The sequence below is a fragment of the Cyrtonyx montezumae genome, unplaced genomic scaffold (genome assembly GCF_038088225.1).
Source record: "Cyrtonyx montezumae isolate F1298 unplaced genomic scaffold, pur_monq_1.0 scaffold_3, whole genome shotgun sequence".
Taxonomy (NCBI): Eukaryota; Metazoa; Chordata; class Aves; order Galliformes; family Odontophoridae; genus Cyrtonyx; species Cyrtonyx montezumae.
The window spans coordinates 95,074,199-95,097,145 of NW_027072034.1; the positions used below are offsets into that span (position 1 = coordinate 95,074,199).

Sequence of the window (22,947 nt, forward strand, 5' to 3'; positions counted from 1 at the left end):
GTACAGAACAGCAATCCTCCAAGGACGTAGTTACAGCATTTTTTGTTAAAAGTACAACATGTTTGTTTTCAAATGGTGTAGAAAATGCAGTGATTCTGCGGCTTAGGCTATTGCTTTCTTAAAACACTGCTATGATGCTGGAGCAGATGCAGCTGCTCTGGGCAGAACAGTTCCCTACTGGATGTCTGGTCCCACTGATTTCAGGGGAAACTACTTAGGCGTGGGTCTTCATGGAACATGAGATTACTACCTGACAACTGGAGACATGAAGCTGAATGCTGGCCTTGATTTGAGATTTCTCAGTGATATTTTAATTTTGGTGCAGGGATTCCAAGCAAACTGCATTTAATTAGGAGTCTGGTCCATAGCTTTTAGATTTAACTGTGAGATGTGTCTGTTTACAGTGCACAGTGCTGCCCTGTGTTAGGGATCCCTAGGCTAGCTTCAAATTAATTCACTAGCTAATTTCCCTAGTAGCATTGTATAGTTTCCTTTTCTGGCACTGTTTTGTTTCATGTTTTCTGACATTCCTGTTCATAGCATTTCATGGCTGCGCCACAGACTGCCATGAATTGGGTTCAGATTTGGTGTTAAAACCGTGCAGTTGCTTGCTGTTTGATATGTATCTGTATGGAGTTTATTTCTGCCTAATATATTAAATTGCGTAAAGGGTTGAAGCTTCCAAATTTTTTTAAAGGAATCCAGTACCTCTGTAAATGTGATAAAGCTGATGTCTGAGAAGCGTGAGAGCCATAGCAAGTCACTGGAGCTGACAGGTTTCAAAGAGCTGTAGCTGGTTGTGTAAGACGCTAGTGATGGTTTGATGTAATGCTGTTTCCAGACAGTGTGGGGATTGCGTGTGCCAGTGCTGCATGTTGCCAGACAGAAACCACAGCAATTCACCCTCAACATAATTACCACCTACAGCAAAGCTAGCAGCTTTTAAATGAGGAGGAGTGGGATTCTTTCTCTAAGAAAACACCAACGAGCTTAAGTCTTTCTGTAAACCATCCTAATCTCTTCATTAGAAGGGCAAGGAGTAGCAACACTGCACGTAATGATATATTTTTAAATGCTCTCTTTGATGCTGAATGGTAGCACAGGCAGAATCCAGAAAATCAGGTGGTACTTAGAACAGTACAGTGTTACATGATGGACTTAAGTGTGCAGCGTATTCTGTGTTACAAGCAAAGCTTTAATTTTCATTTTGCATTTTCATTACCTTGCTTTCCCTCACTTTGTATGCTAAGATTATTATTACTATAATTATAACTGTAGTTACTTACAGGCTTTTATTTGAATGTTTGTTTACTTCAAGTATCAAGGAACATTGTTAGAGGGGAAATGCCAAGTTTAAGATGTTATATTTAAATTCCTCATTTACTTTTCCTGTCTACCTCACTAATTCTTCTCATTACTATATTAATTGTTGTTGCTTTTATGCGGATTTGAGGTTTTTTTTGTCTTTCATGGAGTGCAAATATGCAGAAACAGACAAGGTTAGATAGGAATATTTATGGCGACAAGGTGGCGATCTTTGCTTCTGGTCCAGGTCCCCTTGAAGCCAGTAAGAAGTTCTCTAATGAAATTAGAGCAGTAATGGGATCACTCTGGCCACGCTTTCCTCTCACCCTAGCTGCTAGCACTGCCTGCTCAGTGTTAACTGTGGGCCAATGACTGGATTCTTCAGCTTTATGCCAACTGAGCAGTGTAAGAAGGATTACTTGTAGCCAACTAGAAAGTTTTCTACCCCTGTTCACCAAAAAACTGGTTTTCCTTATTGGTTTGGGAGTTTCTGAGGCATTGCAAATGCTTCTCTCTGTTACAAAGCAAAGGGAGTTGTAGTAGAACTGTGGATGAGGAGAGCTCAGATCAAAACCAAGGGTTCTTTTTGCCAGTAACTCTGACAGTGGGGACCTAAGCACCCACACTCCCCTCACATAAGCTAAGCGGACCTATGGTGCTGTGCTGCTTTCACATCTCCCTACTTAGCTTGCAGATGGAATCAGTTACTTTGGCATTTATGTGATCTTTATTATCCCTTCTTGTAATAATGGACATACAGACAGGTGGATATTAAAAAAATGATTTCTTGTGAGGCAGATACAGGGTATCAGTCATTTGGATCATGAGAGTTAAGTTTTGCTCACGAACCTCTTGTGTTTGTTCAGTACATGCCACTGAGGCTGAAAGGTCATTCTGCTGTAGCACAACCTTAGGATGCCATCAGTGAAAAATGTATTACAGTATGGAAACTCACTGACTGCCAAATATTCTGGACAAAATATGGAAGGAGTCTGCTTTCCTCTGCTAGAGAGGAATACACAAAGTGGGAAGAATGTGTGTTATCTGATTTTGAAACATTCTAGCGGTGCACGTCTGTATTTAATCAAATCTTCTGAGCTGAATGTACCTGACAGGTGCATCCGTCTGAATGTGAAATCAGCTAAAACTTCTCTGTGTTCTTCTTAGCTTGTAACTACTAACTGCACATTGTGTTTTAGCTGCCTAAAGGGTTCAGCTATTAGTTTTGCAATAAATTTATCTGTAATCTTGTTGGAGAAGCATCTTAATTAGTGTTGTAAGTAACAACTATGAGAGCTGTGTTCAATCCATGTGAGCTCCTAGTTGTAGAATAGTTTACATCAGGCAAGTCCAACCCGCAGCCTTCCAGGGCTGACTCCACCTCTCGTGCCTGCCACACACACTCAGTCGAATTGAAACCTGCATGTATTGCACGTGGCACGCACTTGTTCTGCATAGTGAGCAAAGCTGATGGTGAGTTTATTAAGTAATGTACGGAAAGCATGACAGACATCATTTGTCCTTCTAAAAAAAATGATTTTTCTAAAATCAGTTTATCTCACTAGACTATAGCCAGGTGAACTGAAGAAGCAGGAAAATCTCTTAAAAGAAATTTGGAGAATAATGCTGCTAATTTCAGATGTTGTGCTTTGTTGATAGATGAAGATATTGATGCTATAGATACAGCTCATCTTGCCACTTCTATTAGAGGTATTGCTAATGAATATAATGTCACTGAAGAAATGGCTTCTTTGGTGCCATTAAATGACACAACTAAATCTCTCTGTTTGGATGAAGCATTAAAAATTGCATTAATGTGATTTTTTTTAACCTTTGTCAACATATCTGGTATAGCTACTGATTGCACCCTGGCAATGGTTGGTAAAAAAGAGGGACAGAATTAATATATGATGATACACTTGTCAGTGGCAACTCACATTTGGTGAAGAAACACTGCATCCTACATCAAGAAAACTAGTGAATGAAATCTTCAAAAATGGCTATTGTGCAAATTGTCATCAAAGCTATGATCATAAAGTCCAAGGGATTGTATCATTGCCAATTCTAGGAAGGAGTTCCTTAAAAGTAGGAAGAGAACAGATGCTGATTATGGGAGCATCGTTCACTTTTTTGAAGTAATGGTGGCTAAGGTGGGGTAAAATGCCAAAAAGATTTTATGATTTGCAAAATGAAATCAAGTCATGTGTGGAAACAGAAGGAAAATTTTGTGCCCCAACATGAAGATTAAAAATGGCTCACAGATTTAGTGTTTTTGGTCAATTTGACCATTCCTTTTAATGAATTAAACATGTTTCTTCAAGCTGAAAATCAACTTATCTGTATTATGTTTCAAACAGTAACAGCATTCAAATTAAACTTAAATTATGGCAAGTGCAAGTTATGGCAAATAATTTTATGCGTTCCGATGTGTTGGCTAAACACAGTCCAGTGAACAGAGAGAAATGCACAGCCTTACTTTCCATTCTGATAAAGGGTTTTGAGAAGAGGTTTCAAGATTGCAAAAAAAAATCATTAATTTTTTGGTCTACTTGCAACTCTATTTTCAGTTGATGTAAATACATTACCTGTGAATTGTCAACTGGAATGTATAGAGTTGTAATGAGACATTCATCTTGAGGCAAAATTTGATCATATCTCTTTACTAGACTTATATAAGACCTCTCTTACCAGAGAAAACTCACAGTCGTGCCTTGTTCATGTCAACACTTTTAGGCAGTGTGTACATTTTTGAGGAGGAATCACAGGAAGAGTAAAATTTCATCAAAAATCTCCAGTGAACACCTTAAGAACTCACTAAGGATTGCAAGCACTGCCATTGAACCAGAATGATCCATTAGTTTCACAAAAATGAGGTCAAAAATCCCACTAATGTTATGTTTTTGTTACTCCCTTTTTTAAGGTCTTAAAAAAAAATCAATTTTGTTACTTATGGAAATGAACTTCATTACATATTTTGTATGTGACCCAAGACAATTCCTCTTCATGCAGTGTGGCCCAGGCAAGCAAAAAGGTTGGACACTCGTGGTTTATAATGTCATAGATCTCCTTGAGACTAATTTTTCATCACCTGAAACATTATGCTAGCCTCACTTGCACCTGAACTGCTTGTATCTACAATTTAATACCAAAAGTAGAAGCAAGTTTCATGAGTGATTTCTTGTGAATCGTTGCTCTAAGTGTGGGAGAAAACTGATGCATTCTCCATCTGAAGATCAGTCGGCTATTTGATCACCAGATCACATAGTTGGGTGGACAGGGCAGACCATCCTTTGCAAGCATTAGGCATAGAAGTAAGATGGAAATTTTCTTTCCTATCAAGAATGACTGCCCACAAGTTGGAGTGATATTTAGGCTGAGGGATGGGCATACCGTGGTGTAACCATAAATGCCCAGGTACGAAATCTCTGGCATTTCTCAATTCCCAAAGTCATTCAGTAGGCATGTGTTTGACCTGCTGCCCACCAGGCACATTTAGCATCTCCCAAAAAAGACCAAGTGATCTGTGTAAGGTGTGGGAACACAGTGTAACAACTGTGAAATATGTGTCCTTTAATTTACTCAGAAAGTGTGATCCCATAAACCTCGTGGTAGTTATTTACAGAGATACATGATCCCAGGGAAAGCTTTTTCTAATCGATAATCGAGTTGGTCTAACTCCTCCTGCCTGTGTTGTGTAATTTGAGTAAAACTTGAGATATCTGGAGGCAAGTTGCCTACCTGCAGTCCCTTTATTGTCAGTGTGGCTCAGGTCTGTAGCACCTCTCAAGAGTAAGGCCACTAGGAGTTAGCAATTTCCTCCCAGTCCTGGTTCTGACTTTTACGTTATAAAATTTTATTCACATATATAAAGGGACAGGTGGTAGTGATTATCTCAGAATTCACTCTTATTTTGCAGTGTTGTTATGAGGCCGGTAGCCTAATGCTGCTAAGTTGATTGCGATGTTTAGCTCCTACACCTAAAGCACGGAGGTAGCCATGGTAACTGACTGGCCTATACGCAGGGCCCCAGCCTGCCTTGTGGGTAGGTCAGAGCACGCACCTTCCCAGATCCTGCCTCAGTTTAGTGCTCCTTAAACAGCTGGTGTTTTTAAAGAGACACTGACTTCTTTTTAATAGACTTACATATTTAATTAGCAGTTTGAGCCTCTTCATTGTGCTAATGGAAACAATGTATAAAGCCTTTATCACTGTAAATAAGTCTGTTGCCCTGACCTATTCAGAATAAACCTAGGTCTTGCACTAAAAATGTTAAGGACTTTGCTACAAGGAAATTCCAAATTAACATTTCTGCTTTACCAATGAAGAATGATCCTAGTGTAAAGCTTAAAACAGCACAATTTCATTTAGGTCTTATGTCAGATACTCAGGACACTCATCTCCCTTTGACTTTCTTTGCATTTGAAGATGCTCAAGGATTAGACTCCAGAAGCTTTTCCTTCCTCATCTACTTGTTGATCTGAAAAATATGCGTTCATTGAGAAATCTTTCCAAGATGCATCTTCACTGATGATTAGTTCCTCTTCTAATCTATAATGAATTTTTGCTGTTTGCAGAGGTACTTAACTGCCTATAAGAAAGCCTGAGCAAAGTCCTGGGTAAAACTGAATGCTGTGCATGGGTCTCTTTTTTCACCTGCAATCTTGAGCTTGTTCTGTCCTTTTTGGCATCATTCAGCTTCATCTTGGTCTGTTTTGTCAGTTCCACTATCATTGCTATAATGAATCATCAAGAGTGTTTCTTCTTATTGTTCTGGTTAGTAATTTGAATGTGAAGGTGGAAGAACAGGTCCAACTAATATCCAGATGCCCTTTTCCAATCCCCTGCGGAGCTGTTTTATGAAACAAGGAGACATGAATGCCAGTTACTGAGGGGAAGAACCTACACATCAAGGGTCACATATGTGGCATTATAACATTGTTGGTTTAGCCAGGGGGCAGGGAGGAAAAAAGCAAATGCAGAAGGAAGAAAAAAAGATGGAACACAGCAAAGCAGGAGAGACAAAATCCAGACCCTCTTTCAGTCTTGTACATCATGCCTTTTGCACCACATAAATCTGTCAAGTTTTGGCTGTGTCTTGGCAGCTCTGGGTGCCACAGTTTGAATACTAATATTTCTTCCTAAGTATAGTGAATTTTACATCAGAGTAGAGCATTAGGTATGTAGGCAGAGGCATCTGCATAAGTGACACTTGATCCTTAGCAGCCAAAAAGTTATTTCATCATCAAGTGGAGTCACAAAGAAACAGAAAGGAGCTTAATATGTATAGGAAACCAGTTTATGCAACAGAGTTGTAATTAATCAAAGGAACTAAATAATGGTGACATTCTGGGCAATGTTATTTAGGGCTAAATGAGGGATCTGGTGTACATAGGCTGTCATCAGAACTGAGAAGTCTGATGCTGTGCCTGTCTCTGCCATGCAAAGGCATTCTTGAACATTTAAGAGGGTGAAATATTTTGGACTTTTGTTAGTACAGAAACAGAAAAACGAACAGTGAGAGGTAGGAGGACAACTTTGGAGAGCTACCTGGCTGAGCAAATGAACACAGGTACCCAGGAAAACACTAGCAGAATATGTCCCTGAATAGTTAAGCATGGAGCTTCTCTCTAAGAATCTGCCTTTTGTTCAAGCACAGAAGTGGTTTCTACCTGCCATCATTTTGAGTTACAGCAGTATCATCTTCCTAAGCAAAGATGAGGACAGATAGATGAAATGAAGACCTTTTACGTGTAAGGACTTTGTTAATGTACTCAATCGCATGGCAATTCTCTCTTGTTGTTTTTTCTTGTACAACATAGAGTTCCAGCTGATATTTTGAGTGTCCGTAATGTTCAGCTTTGTGTGTCTCCTCATTGGAGATTTAATAAAAACAATTTTTCTCCTGAATCTAGGTTGCACTGCACTGGTTTTTGGATCCAGTACAAATAGACTTGTTATATTTCATGTTCTCTTTTAAACACATGAGGATTGCCAAAGAGGATCAGATCAGAGGATTAGAGTGCTGTCTCTCTGTGTGGCCATCACCAGATGCTTCAGAAGAAAGTCTAAGAATCCTCACTGTAGGCAGAATTGAAGTTTTCTATTCTTCATGATGTCTTGGGATAATCCTTAACAGTAAGATCATAAATCTGTGGCCCCTAAAGCATGAGATTTTGTCTTCTTTCCCATTGCTGTTTTTTTAACATTTGCTATTGTTTTTTCTTGTTGTCTGTAGAAATGCACAAATCTTCTTTGAGTCTTGCTGAATTCTTGGACTTGGTGTCTTTCCATGGTAATGAGTTCTGCCATCTAATTATGTGTGGGTTAAAAAGTGTTTCTGTGTCACTTTTTCATTGGCCATCTCTGGATTCTATTAAAGACCTCTTCTTACATAGGAGAGGAAATAGGAATCTTTATCTCCTGTCTCCTTACTATTCATACTGTTCTGTACTGCTATCGCATCTTTTTGCCAAGGTGAGCGATCTCAGTCTTTCATATGACATATTTTCCACAACTCTTATGTGCTCCTAGAACTCCTCTGATCATGCTGGGAAGTGACAACTTGCGGATACAGAACTTCAGATAAAACTGTACCATTGACCTAATTTAGAGCAATGACTTTGTCAATGCTGCTTCCCATCCCATTCGAGCTTTATCAGGGTTTTCATGGAGTTAACACTGATTAAGTGGAGTAGCAATGCTGTATTCAGAATAGAGGTTTCTACTAATAGAACAGACTGAGCAAACTGTGTAGCTTCTAGGATTGTTGTTGGGTTTGGGTTTGTAATTCTTTCAAAGAACTGACTGGTTGACATGCATGTGTAGTCAAATTTCCAGTTATTGCAACTGTAAAGTTCATAATGCACTTCAGCCCTAGTGGTGGGATGCTGGCGTGCTATTTACCTAAGAGATGTCATTAGTGAGGATATTGTCACTCTAGAAACATAGTAGAAAAAATTGCAATCAACTGTAGGATTTCCACAGCAGGTTTTTTTCAGGTTCACCATTAATGTACATGATCCTTAACAGCTCTAAAGAAGCACATGACTTCGTATTACCATAGCTACATGCTATGCATGTAGGAACATTCCAGTGATAATATATTCCTCTGCAGAAGCAGTAGAAATGCAGGCATTATAATGACAACAGCTTCGTAATAAATGCATACTAAAATGTATTATGATAAAACAACCACTGCACATGTGCAGCAATCTAATCTCAGTCATAAATAACTCAGCAATTTTAGCAAATATTAAATATAAAGGGGCAATTTAATATTATGAGTGAACAGCTTGCATATTAAATTTTATATAAACATGAATCTGTCTTTTACTAGTGGGAATATAGAAAGCTGAGACAGTCTCATGAAAATGCGTCTGTCTCTCCTTTGTCTCTAAGTTTGAACAGCTGATTTAGTTTAAGGAAAGGTTTGGTCATTTTTTCAGCCAATTCTAGAGCTGCTGGACTACGTGATGGTGGTGTATTTTTTCTGTTTAAAGCAGAAGAGAACTTTCTCCCTAGTCTTGTGAAACTTAGTATTTAGAAATTACTGTTGCTGCTAAATTACAAAGATAGCTGAGGAACTAGTGAGCTCTGATTTGACAGCTAATATACCTCTGAAAGTTATTAAAAACAAAATGCTACTCTGTTAACAATGTTTCGGTTTCATTCAAAAGCTTTGGCTAATAGAAAAGGTTTATGAAACTTCTGCTGCAAGGTTAATGCAAAATCAGAATCATTTCACAACACTCTTCAAAGGATATTATTAGGTTTATCTGTTTGAACTAATTAAATCTTAGACTTCTAGAGTAGAAAGCTAATACTGGCTTCTAATGTAGAAGGGAAGATTGAGAATTGCTCTGAAAATTGAGCGTTTTTGCTAGTAAGACATGCCTTCAAAAATCAGAATATCTGTCATTTGGAAGGAGAGTTCTGTTACAAAAACTTCAGACGTCAAGAAAGACCAACTTCAAAATCCAGACTGTTCAGTTTTGTGAATCCATAGTTAGAGACAGGATATATCCTGATTGCCTCTGGATAGGTGCTTAGCTTGTTAATGACATTAATGGAAGTTGAAGTAGGTTGGCCTAATGTAGTATCTGAACCAAGATGGGCAACTGATTCCTCTTTCTTGGAGAGCAAACTTGCCAAATGCTTTTTTTCCAGCCTCCTGAGGATTTCAGTGTTTGGGTCATCCTAGAGCCCAATTCTTTCAGGTGACAGCATAGCCCTTGCTAGAACAGAAACAGAGCTCACATCTTTGAAGTTTATTTTAGTCATGAAATTTCTTATACTTCTAGAAGGGATCCTTTTCTTCTGGGGTGGCCTTACCTTGTAATCCCGGATCATTATTAATTCCTATTTACTTGGGCTCCTTTGTGTCCAAGGAACATGCTGGTATGCTGATCTACTGTATGAAGAAGAAGATATCTATCTGGTGCTTTGCAATTATAGCCAAGTGTCAGCAACTGTCTTTGCTGAGTGTCAGTAGGAAGAATCTAAGCTCCTCTGAACACACAGAGTCAAAAAATCTGAAGGCTGAAGAAGGTTGCTTAAAATATTTACTTGATACTTACAACCTCTGGCAATCAAAGTCATCACTCAGGCTCCTAAAGATGATGAAACTGCATTGCTTTGGTTTCTTAATGATCAAAAACCCAGCAGCATATTTTGGGTTTTTTAGTTCTTGTTCTTTTGGGCCTTCTGTCTCTGACCACATAGATTTCACATTTTCATGTACTTTTTCTGGGACCTATAGCACTAGAAATTTCATGGTGTGTGTGTGGTTTTGTTTTGTGTGTGGATTTTTTTTTTTTCAATGAGAATTCTCATAGAAGCATAGAAGTCAAGGCACAGAATGTAAATTAGCAACCATAATGAAAATGATAACACAGCTAAGAAAGTTAAAAATTACAGATAATTGCCAATTATGTTTACTGGAAGATTGTTCAAACTGCTGTAGTTGTTTTTTTTTTTAATTCAGGGAACATTAATTGAATATTTCTAAATCATCCCTGTCAAGATAGTAGTGACCAAGTGCTAGGTTTGAAGTATTCTCTAATGTAGCTTTTCTTTTCTGTTTGTCTGAACTGCCTTCTGTTTTCAGACAGTACAATCAGTGCAGAAACTAGCTCTGCTCCAGGTGAATATTTTTCTCCTCTGTACAGAAACAGAGGAAGATGTTTTGTTTTCTTTGCAAAGGTGAGCAGCATAGCAAAGAAAGAATCTGCCTATCACTGCAGATAACACTAGGCCATCACATATTGCATCTTGACCCCATCCAGGCTATACTTTTGAGCTGGTGTGCTCATTTTCCAGCAAGATAGGTGCTGAGATTGTGTTTCTGTGTACCACTGATAATGCTGGCCATTTAAATGTTGCTGCTGTCTGGATTGCTCCAAGGTTGATTTCCTTTAGCTGCTCCAGTTTTGCTGATTGGTAGGAGGTGCAGAGATTGCTTTGACCTTTGTTTTCCTTTTCAGCGGCCACAGTCTGTGCCAGATTGTAAGACTGTGAACTCCCTTGGCCCAGTTTTGTATGTTGGCCTTTACAGTAGTTGATTGAGATCTTTTAAGCTATTTAAGGCCTGAATTTGTACAGTCTTTAGACACCTAAGAACGCAGGATTCTTGGAGGTAGATGCTCACACACTCTTCCATTCCCTCAGGCCCTGTTTCTGTCACAGAGAGCAGAGCTCAGAGCTGCCCCTCCGCTCCCTCTGAGGAGCTGCAGCCAGCATTGAGTCCTCCCCTGCAGCTTCTCTGCTCTGTGTTGAGCAAACCCAGGGACCTTAGACACTCCTCATAGGTCTTGCCCTCCAGACCCTTCCCAATCTTTGTAGCCCTCCTTTGAATGCCCTCTAATAGTTTTATGTCTTTCTTACTGTTGCACCAAAACTGTTCACAGAACTTGTTATATGACTGCTCCATCAGTGCAGAGTAGAGCAGGAGATTTTGGAAAGTAGTAAATTAATGCTGAGAGCTAGTTCATTTTAGTATCACTGTCTTCAAAAAAGAACAGTAGACATAAAATCCAGCTCTCGCAAAGTAGCTAAGACTAACTGGGAACACATTTATCTGTTTGAGGTGGTACATATCATGGTTTAATGGCATATCCACAGTAGAACCAGAAGGTACTTATTTGTTATTGATTCAACCCAGAACCCATGGTGAATCCTCTGAAAGATTTCCTTAGGCTTGCTAATCTGAATTAGAAAATAATCCTGATAGCATGTTTTAGGAAATGTGCATGTTCCTCCACTATATGTAAGTGACCATGAGACTATCTGGAATTCCTTAGAACAAATTCGATGTACTTTTCTGAAGTCTCTTCATCAATCTTAGCTGGTAGAAAAGGATGAAATTGAGAAATCAGTGGAGCTGGTGATAGGTAAAAATGAGCAAGTGAAAACTGAAATCCTGAAGTGCCTTCTGAGCCGCTTTGAAAATACTAAATCAACAGTGAAGAACCTAGCATGTCTAATTCAAAATAGCGTAAGCAATACCTCTGCGATGCATCTTTCATCAAGTAAATCTGTAGTGCTTGGGCTTTGAAGTTTAACACAACAGCAAGACAGTGAAACAACGTGATGTAATGAAAATACTATTTGGCTACTCTTACTATTTTTACCTACCCACCTGTTTTCACATTGCTCTTAAAATGTCAAAGTATGATGGTAGTCATAAGTATGCATCTAGAAATTGTCTATTTTTGTAAATGTTCACATTAGGACAATTAGGGGTAAATTTTCCTTGGAGATCTTTTAACAAATAGTAGGATTTTTGTGTGTAACTCCTTGTACATCACTTTGAAGGTTTACCCCCTGCAGTGTAAGATTTAGATAATTTTAGTCATTGAAAATTATGCTTTTCAAATCTGGTCTTTTTCTGCAGTATGTTATTGATGCAACAGTCATAAATGCTTCTGAATAATCATGGTCAAGTCTTATACTCTAAGTCTTTTGGTGGTGGAAGACTTGGGTTCTTGTGCATCTCAGTGTTTTACCTTGTACAAGACAAGGAAAAATTACATAGATGTTAAAAAAAACAAAACAAAAAAACAGTTCTGTGAGTGTGTTTTATGACCCAGAATGGAAACCATGTAGCCAACTGAGCAACAGGAAAAGTGACAGATATTAGCAGTAATATTTGCCATAATAAAGACCTGTTCTATGTATACAAATGTTATGACTATTGATATCCTATATCTGGACAAAGAAGAATGGACGTTTGACTGATAATAATATTTTACGGCCCAGTAGTAAAATCTTATACAAAATCAAACTGTATTCTGAATGTACCACTGCTGAAGTTTTTTTCAGTAATCCAAACTGTTTTCTTCTGCTGTTATATTTGTAGTAATACTGGAAAAAAACCAACCCCCAAATTTTTTATTTTAATGTGATGTTTTCCTGAGCTTCTTCAGGGTACAAAATTGGACAGTTACAGGCAAAAACTGTTTTTCTTGCAATGTATCTGATATTCTTTTCATTATTGATACTGAAAATAGACTGGTAATAGCATTTGCTTTGCAGTATTTTGGCACATTAGCTCAAAGCTTTATGTGAAACCTGGATGTGTAAAGGAAAGAACTATGAGACTGTTAAAAAGCTAACTGCTTTTTTTAATCATTGTCATTTGGTTTTAAAGAAGGGTCATGCTTGCAGTTCTTATTTGTCTATACCTTTAATGAGTTTCTGCAGAAGTCACAACTTCAGGTTTATCAGTTAGCACTGGTGATTTAGGCAAGCTGTATTAAGACAAGTGGGATTAATACCAGATTTGTGTAGAATTAAACAATGGCACATTTAAAATGTGAGGCGTCTCTGCCTAATGAGAGACAGCTGAGAGGTGTGGGTGGCCAGTTCTGTGCTCCTAGGAGAACTGTGTCATGAAGTCTGGTACATATTTTGTTGTGGGCTTCTTTTTTTTTTTTTTTTTTTTTTCTTTTTAGAATGGTATAAAAACTTTTGCCAGGCAAAGTACACGTCTGCTTCTTTTCCTCAAGTTGCTGGAAAAGCTCCTATTGAATTTAGTGAAAGCAGAGCTGGACAACAGCTGGACCTAGCTTCATTTTTAAAAGTACTTTTTTGTAGGAGTGAATAAATGCCCCAGTGTGCAAATAACTCTTTATTTTATTGGTCAAAAAATATCTTTTTGAACTATCAGTTGGCTATTGTAACATCTTGTTGTAAAAGATCAAAACCAGGAAAAAGCTCACTCTGTGTAAAAATAAACAAACATCACCCCAAAGCAGACAACCTCCCTCACTCTCTAAGCCCCCTGGAACTTGCTGGCAGCACGAGGACAGCATTTTTCCACTTTGAGACCATAGTAGGAATCAGGGCTCAGAAGTTCTGTTCCTAACTTGTGCTTGTGCAATTCTTTGTGCCTGGTAGCTGCGAGCCTCAGTTAATCCATTTTGGTGATGAAACAATACCTATGCCATCTTCCATTTCAAGATCAGGTTGAAGCATAAATTAATGAAGAACTGTACTACTTTCATATTTGGTAACTTCATAAGGGACACTTCCACAAACCCCATCCTTCCCCTGCCCTGTTTCATCACCAAAGGAAATAAAGGAACAAAATAGTGTAAAAATGGGTGGAAAACAACAAATAAATATCATCCTCAAGCAGACACTCAGATAAGGAGAACAGAAATTTCATTAACAAGTGATGAAAAGAAGCTTGTAGGTGTTTTTTTAACAGCCTTTATAGAAAACCAGGCTTCAAACTTCATCTGTATTTACTACTGGAAAAAGTGTCATGATATCTTCATACATTGAGATGATGTTTTTTATCACTCAGTGTATTTTCCTAGTATAGACCACAAGATCTTCAAATGCTCTCTGTTTGGGAACCCATCCCCAGTGATCATTTAGTAACTGTGGGCAACTCTGTTGCACCTCTTCTTAAAATATTCCAATGGCTACATGCTCCTACTTCTGTACAGAAGTTGCTCTGAAAATAATGCCTGTTTATTTCCATAGCAACTATAACAGATAGAAAGTGCACAATGACACTGTTTGATGGAGCAAATTCTCAGCTACGAAATGCTATTTTTTCAACATAATCAGTAGTACTAGCTATACATTTTCACCAGTGGTGAACAAGTACCTGTATGCTGCACTCACAAAAATGTGTACCGAAGGAGATAACACACTGTCACTCTTGCCACTTCTGAAACGCACCACCCACCACTTTACTGTGCTAATCTCTGCTGTTTGCTCTCCATAAACATTCAACAAGTGTTGATGAATGTCAGTGGGTGCAATTTTTTCTGCATGGAGGAATTCAGTGACGCACCCTTGCTTCGTACATACTTCCATGTCAGAAGCCATTTTGTCAGACTGCCATCTTTTACATGGCAATATATTCTGCATATTGGCAGAAAGGTTCAACCACTACTGCTATACCACCAACATCCACTTCTGCCATCATGGTCCAGTATAATAAAAGAGGAGGCATTACTTTTGGAGCAGCACTCATGTATTAGCAGAGGCAAAAGGTGGAATCACAAACGAAAAAACTCAGCCCCTTCTATCCCTTTCCTAGCTATATTTGTCTTCAGCATCTATGCGTTGTGTCTTCCATCTTTATCTGGCAGACTGAAGTCATCCATTATCAAATTTCACGTGCAGATAGAGTTCATGTCTTTCATGTTTAGATTGGTAAGCTCAGTAGATTGAAAGCCTTGAATTTCTGATGAGAAAGCATATTTTATTTTCTAATCACTCTTGTAGAACTTCTCCAAATCTAACCTGATTTATCAGCATTCTTAAAATGTGGACATCAACTTTTGATTCAGTATTCCTTCAGAAATATGCCTCTATACTTAGATAAATAAGATAGTTTTATGAATCCTACTCTGTGGCTCTGGTTATAATTTCCAGAACTGCATGATTTCTCAAGATGTCATTCTGATTTTTGTCCAAGACCTTCAGATCTTCCCTAGAATGGAGGCCTACATTTTATGGTCTTTATTGTTATTACACCTCTAACTCAATGTAGTAATATCTGGAAATAAGGAGACACAAGTTGTTTGTTTCTTCTCAGTTGAATAAATGATTCCTAAACTGTTATCAGTGACCTGACCTCATCCTGTTTCCTTTTTATGTGCTTTATATATTCTCTTATTCTGCATTTTTCAATTTGATTGAAAAAAATAATAGGTATTTCCTGAGGTTCTGTATTAGAAGCCCATGCATTCATTTATAATTTCTTGGTCTAAGTTTCATATTGAGTTCTGTCTTAGCCATTAATCTGTTTAGCAAGTATCATAGTGGGGTTTTAGCACTGTAGCTTTTCAATCACAATTTTTACCTTATGGGAACATGTCATAACACCACTTTATCAGACCTTACTGGAATGATACTTTCATCAAGAATGAGACCAGAGAAGATATCAATCACAAGCTAGAGGAGGTCTATTTTTTAAAACTCCATATTGAGACAATTATTATGACATGATGTTAATACTATAACTACTGCTGATTTATAGTTGCATCCTTTATTTTTGCATTAATGGAGCTCAAAATGATCCATTCCTTTATTTTGCCCAAAACAGATACAAAGCTCACAGCTTATATTTTATCAGTGTCATCATATTTACATTTTTTAACAGTGTCATTGCACATTAGTTTTCTCGTAGTTCTCTGGGATTTTATTTCTGTTTTAACCTGCCAAAAAGCCTACACTAGTAGAGCAGATGTCTCAGTCAGCTCCTCTGTGATATTTAGCTGCAAGTTACTAAAATATAACATTCATGCATCCACCTGGATTAGAATGGGGGTATAGCCACATCATCTGCTGTATATGAGAAAATTTTGTTAGACACGACTGCCTTTCCTGTGTTATCACTGATAATTTGAACATCCGTATCTCATTGTTATAATGTAAATGAAAACCAGAGGAGACAACCAGATCCACCATTTCAGTCTTTGGAACATCACTGACTCTAAAATCTACAAACTCCTTGTGCAGTGTGCAAAGTTATTTGAGACAGTATAAATAATTTTGGTGCTGTTGCACAGGGAGCTCATGCTGAAGCAAGTATCCATGATAAACCTTCCAAACGCTCTCGGGCATTACTTCTCCATGTGGAACATCTTATCCCAATGTAGAACCAGCATATCACAGTCTCAAAGAAGTAAAGTGAATATACCATTTTTAAAGGCATTTAAATAAAATTTAAAGACAAACAGACATGATGAAATACTGAGAAAATCGTTTGTTTGTGTCTACATGTTCCTATTGGAATAATTCTTCCCTATTGGAAACTCCTGTCAGTCTCAAGCTATTTAAAACCAGAAGAACAATAACCAGTTGTTGCTTTCTTGTGTCCTCAGTCTTTATCCTAGCTTTTGTTAGACACAATGCAGTGGTATTCATGGGTAACAATAAGACTATTATGTTTTATTGTGGCTTCTTTTTTCAGGGCTATACAATGTTCTAGCCATTATAGAAGGATTACAGTCAGCTGACTGATGTTTACATACCATTTCCATACCATAATAAGAGGTATAAGGGAAAGTTTATTGTAGTCAGTGCAGGAGATATTCAGCTTGGAAGGCTGGGATTTCTGCTGCGCGAAGAAACGCAGGCAAGGGATGACAACACTGTACTGCCTAGTGTGCTTTTATTTTTGGCCTCTGCTTCAGTAGTGTGAGTGTCAGTAATGGTTGCTGCAAACTGCTTATTCATACCACTGCTGTGCTTATTTGCTTTTGGGCAGTATTAATTTTGTGGCTGTGCTAAGTTAGGAAATCGTTCACAAGGACACCAGTGGCATGACTGTCTTACTTGCCCTGGCAGCTGTTTGTCTCATCCACATGATGGGACAATTCTTGACTTTGTTTTTTTGGCATTCCCATAAAAACATACACAGCCATGCCAGCAGGATCAGCACATGTTTTTTCTGGGAGCAGGGTCTTTTCAGCGTTCTTTAGTATTATACCTCACGCAGTCAAGCACCAGAGGTGACAGGAATTTCTGATATATTGCATAAGCATCTGTGCATTCCTCAGCTCCAGTACGTGCTGCTGGGCTGCAGAGAACAGCTTCTGCTCTTTGTAGTGGCTGCTAATTTCACAAGAAACTAAATGACCTGGGGAAGTCACACAGCTGCCCAAGGTCATTAGAAAGGCACAGAAGATCCCCTGCATCCCCCTGCATCGTGTGGGGCTGAGTCTGAGGGCACGTCTTTGATACAGCTCTTAGGCGAAGCAGAGGTTCCACTGCACTCATGCTTCTCAAACACAATGCTTTTGACTTTTGGCATTTAAGCTTCTGAGAACCATTTGTGTCTGGATTCATGAGAGGTTAAGAGAGGGAGGAAAAGAGAGTGAAAATCCTAATAATGAAGACTTAACTCCTTTTGGGCAAGAGGTAATGTCTGCATCTTAGTTTGCTTATTGTCAGGGAGAGATTCCTCATTCTGTAGCCAGTTGGAGAAGTATATTCATATCACTGCTCCTCCTGTTGTCTTTTGAAGGCAGTAAGACAGGAAAAAAGACCTGAGATGTGCAAACAGTTAATTTTTTTACAGACAACAAGAGCAAGTGCTAAATTGTTCAGGTTATTAGTCAAATGCTATTTCATGGTACTAAGCGTTCTTCCTGATAAAATAAAGGCTGTTTTGATTGAACAATAAAACTTGTGACTGTGGGTATTATTTTTAACTACATATGGATGCCTTTTGGTGTTTCTTCCCGTGACTGCACTGTGACTGTTTATATAATTTGCCATGCCACTCTGTTCATCATCAGCAGACTAAATAGATAGCCAGTTTAAGATGTTCCCTCAAGCTTTGTGGTTAATCAAATGGTATGGCAAATGTCAGCCTTTCTTATTAAAGGCACGTGTTTATGCAGTGCTCATGCTGGATTGGGTCCTAGTCTGGTGTTAGGAAGGATTTCTCCTCAGTGATCCTATTTGTGTGACAAAACTTTATGATTCTGTGATATATATGCTTTTAAGAGACTATATTCTGTTCTTAGTCCATGTTTCTCAGTTCTTAGGTAATACGTTTGGCTTCCTCAGGTGATGTGGAAATGAGGCTTACTTTCTTCTAAGACACTGCAGTTGGCTCACAACTAGAGGCAGGATGAGCTGGTGCACTTAGCAGTCTTGAAATTTCTTATGAGCTGTATCTTGCCCGTGCATGCAGGATTAAGGCCCACTGCAAACTAGGCTGGGAAAGAATCTGCCTCCATGTGTGGTCCAGAGGTTGATGGTTCTTGGTCTTCTGTAGTGTGGACCACAGCTGGCTTAAATTCACCTGAAAAATTCACCTAATAAATTGCTTGGCACTATAGATGTGTAGGTGATGCTTTGCTTTTATTTTTCTTGCTTCCATTGTGTTTATGGGTTTTAATATTTTAGTATAGATCTTGCAATTTTCTTGGCTAAATGAGTAAACTCTGTAGATTGTGTAGACTATGAAAACGTCAGAATATGAGAACTAGGAAGACATTTCTGTTTTGCATTGTCAGTCTACGTATACAGAATATTGCAGAATATTCTAACGCTTGTTTGAGGTGGACAAGCCCATTGCTTTTTGAGGTGCATGAGGCAGTGAAGCCCCGTGGTGGCCTTTGGTTGCTTTTGAAAATACTGCTAAGTTAACAGAGATGTATGAGTGTGGACAGTGCTTCCTGAGATATTTTTGGGTCTTGCTTCCCCTCTTCTTGCTGCCTCTGGTGTTCGCAGTGATGAATAGATGGAAAAGTTTATGACTAGGCTAACATTCAGGTGCTGGTGACCTGTATATTCCCTGTAAGTACATAGAATGCTCCTGGTACACATATTTTTAAGACTTGTTTTCCACTGAAACCAGTAGGTGAGTAAATGCAAAGAAGAAATCATCTTATTTTGCTGCCTAACTATTGAAATGAATAATTTTTCTCCTTCTGAGGTAAACATCAGAAGCCTTGCCATACTTATTTCAAAATAAAATCTTGAGTATTTTATATATATATGTATCTGCAGTCATTGTTACGTGCTGCCTCTGTAAAGCTGAGTGTTGACTGCAGGTGTTCCCAGGAGACCAAAGGCAACAGGAAAATGCCAAGTGATCGGTACCCCTATACTCTTAATTCAGTGTGTCTTGTTTTGCAGAACATATGCAAAATGAAAGGGAAGATCTTCAGAGAGCTGCATGCAAATATTGACTGGTTTTGGTTTTGGAAGTACAGGAACAAGGAGATACAGAGAATGTTTTTTAAGCTCTTCTATCAAATGTCATCTCTCTGTTTTAATATTTCATGTGATGTGGCTTCTTTCAGATGATCAGTTGGATTATATGAGATCAGAGAAAAGGGAGTGATACTACTCAGATGCAGAAAATAGGAAGAAAGTACTGCCATGGCAGGGTAGGGCACAGACACACAGACTGCAGTGCATAGGTTCTTTGTAGAACTTGTTTCTAAATACACGTCTTCCAGATATGCAGTGGAAATTATTGGGTTAGAGTATTTCATTTATCATCAATAAGTTTAAAATAAACTTCAGAGAAACCTTGTACAACAGTATTTTAGAATTCTTGCCACGAAATGTATTAGATAAGACCGTTAGATGATTGTTTTCTGGACAACTTTACTATTTGTATGCTTACTAATCATAAAGGAAAGACCTAATAAATTATGCATCTGTGATAAACAGCTTGCTTTTCAAACAGAGGAAATTGTCCATTACTGAAGTTTTTTCTGCTATTTTTATATTTCTCTTAAAGGGCAACAATTTAAGGAAAATACTCCTGTATCGCTACTTTAAAGGTGAATATGGAAGTGGTATGAATGGCCCTCTGTCTACCAGCTACAGTAAAACTGCACAAGTGGGAGGTAAATCAACACACATCATTTCAGAAAAACAAACCTAGCAGTACCATTTATTCTAAAAGTCATGTTGAAAGTGCTCCATTTAATTGGGATTTAATTGGTAAATAAACGAAACAAGTTCTGTAATCAGTTAGAAGAGATGTTGTATGCACCTATCTCGGATGGTTGATGTGCATTTGCCAGCACTAAAAAAGGGCATCGCTCCATGTCCCCAAGTCAATCCTTCAGTTCAGTTCTGATTGTTAGCAGCATTTGCTAAGAAATACACATCCAGGAATCCAGCAAAGCATGCAACTGAATCTACTGCTGTTTCTGGAAACCAAACAACTTCTTAAAATTCCTGATCCTTCACTAGCACATTAAAAAAAATAAGGAAAAGCTTTTCACAAATATATCAGTTAAGCAATGAAATAAATTTCCCACAGAAGCTGTAGAATGTCAGTTCTTTCAAAACAAGGCTGTGAGGACCCGCTGTAACTACTGTGAGCAGGACATTTAAGTGGGTGTTCCTTATAACCTCATTTTTGTATGATTTTGTTACAGAAGCCAGGGTAGATTACTATGAAGTGCTTTCTAATAAAACAAAAAATAATATATGTCATGGGAGATATGGCAGAATAAAGTGCAGAGCCACATCATAATAAAGCTGCCCATTGTATTATCAGCATATATTAAAAGCACGCCCAGATTTGTGGGCTTTTCCAGATGTCATTCAACTGATCCTCTATGTCTGTTTCAGTGTTGATACTGGAAAAATTCAGTCTGAGTATCTTGTACACCATTTTTTTTCCCTAGCAAACAGTAGAATGCAGAATTAGTGTTTTTGCTTTTCTCTGTGAAAAGTGTATATATAAATGCATGGCTTCATTAAAAATCAGAAACATTTTGTCAGTACTGCTTTGATTATAACAGTGCCTTTTTTTTTTCCTTACGTACTATATGCAGTTGCATGTGTTTAATGTCTGTATAGCAGGAAATATGATAATGAGTAATAATAAAAGATGGCTGATTTAATGAGTTAGTGCAATTTCATAAAATCCCTTAGAATCACACCTTTAGTTAATTTGGATTAACTTAAGTTTCAGTTTGTTAAGATTGTAATGATGTTACTGATCTAGGAGTTAGACTGGCATAAACATTTAGGTAGAAGGTCGTACCCATAACCAGAGTGGATTTATAAGTACACAATCTTTGTTTAGATTAGACCTGAGAAAAGTAGGCTTTAAAGTTTTTTCAGACCTCTGGACATGCCTGTATTTTAGTGTATGCAGCAATGGAATTAAAAATTGGGTTCTGTGAACAAATCAGTTTCATTTTGATCTTCTTTACTGTCTGAATATTGTTAACAGAACCGTGGCTTGAGTATTTTTGTTTCTCATGCTTTGGGACCAACATTGCACTTTCACACAAACATCTTGTTTGTTTCAAGGGGGATTTTGCCTCTAACAAAACTTCAAGGTTAAATGAATTACATTGCTACTGGATGCAAAAAAGAGAGTTTTAACTAATAGATTTGTTTCAATATACATACACAAACCAAACATGAATGGTATGTATTTCTCTGATTTGCAGGTGGATTTGTAGGACAAGACTCAGATAAGTCTGGAGTATCCATGTTTGATATTCAGTGCCTTCTGGATAAAGAAGGTGCATCAGAACTGGTCATAGATGTTATAGTCAGCACCAAAAATGACAGGATTTTCTCAGAAGGCATTTTGCTTGGTATTGCATTACTTGAAGGTGGAAATGCACAAACACAGGTACTTATTTAATTTACTTATTCACGTACTGCTTTTCAAATGCAAGTAGTATGGAGACAAATGAAAAGAACTTTTTTTGCAGTGAGTTCTGGAGAGAGGTTATCACTATGATATGTCTCCCTAAAAAACAAATGTAAATATTGCATGTTATTATACAACATCTCATACAGGAAATTTAATAATTATGATGCATTCAAGTTTTTAGTAGCAAAAAAAAAAAAAAAAAAAGTTATTTTCTGGAAACATGTAGACACTTTTCTTAATCTCCAGAGGTAAAAATCGGTCATTTGAGACTGTCGATGTCAGTTCCAAAGAAAATTACTGCTTAAAACTATGGTTTCTAGTCTTTTCACAGAGACTAGGGGTATCGCTCTTACCCAACTTGAGCAAAAGGATTTAGTTGTTTATTCTTACTCTATGATGAGCAGAAGGGAGAGATGGCATAAATCAGTCCCAGCTTTTCCCCTGTATCTCGTCATTGTCTCTGACAGGTACCTAAATAAGCAATATTTACTTCAAGACTGTAAAAGTTAAATGAGAGGAATCTTATCCTGTATCTTAATTCTGTAAAAAAGATAATACAATCTGTCACCCTCAGACAGCGTCTAGAAAGTATTAAAGAAGCGAGAGATTGTTGCAGCTTTCTAAAATGAACTGGTAAGGGCTGGTAAAAGGACTTCACTTCTGGGACAGTTTTTAAATTGTTGAAAATGGTACTCAGCCTACTTGACAGTAATGGTAGGGGTCTGTACTTAGAATAGGGGTCTGTACCTAGAATATTAATGCCAGTTCTGGAATTATAAAGAACAAAGAATGTATATAGGCTGAGCTGTAACATTAAATATAAATCAGGGCATTTCCTGTTTTCTATTGTAGCTACATCATAACACTAACTTTCACAATTACTTGCAGATTTGAATATTGTATCTCTAGAATACCTGGAGAGAAATGGAGAGTGTCACAAAATAATGAAACTAGTTGGGTAATTTTGTGACATTTGAAAGATTGCTAGTAGCATTTTTTACCATTTTATCCAGATTTAAAAA

The 22,947-nt window shown here is 37.9% G+C and overlaps 1 protein-coding gene across 1 annotated transcript in view; it reads left to right on the top strand.

The window, feature by feature from the left end:
- ITPR2 (inositol 1,4,5-trisphosphate receptor type 2) overlaps nt 1-22,947 on the top strand; it is a 255,879-nt gene that overhangs the window by 158,590 nt on the left and 74,342 nt on the right. The window contains exons 38-39 of the mRNA XM_065742442.1: nt 20,036-20,144; nt 21,714-21,901. Of these exons, the coding sequence (XP_065598514.1) occupies nt 20,036-20,144; nt 21,714-21,901 (297 nt within the window). The remainder of the gene's footprint in view (nt 1-20,035; nt 20,145-21,713; nt 21,902-22,947) is intronic.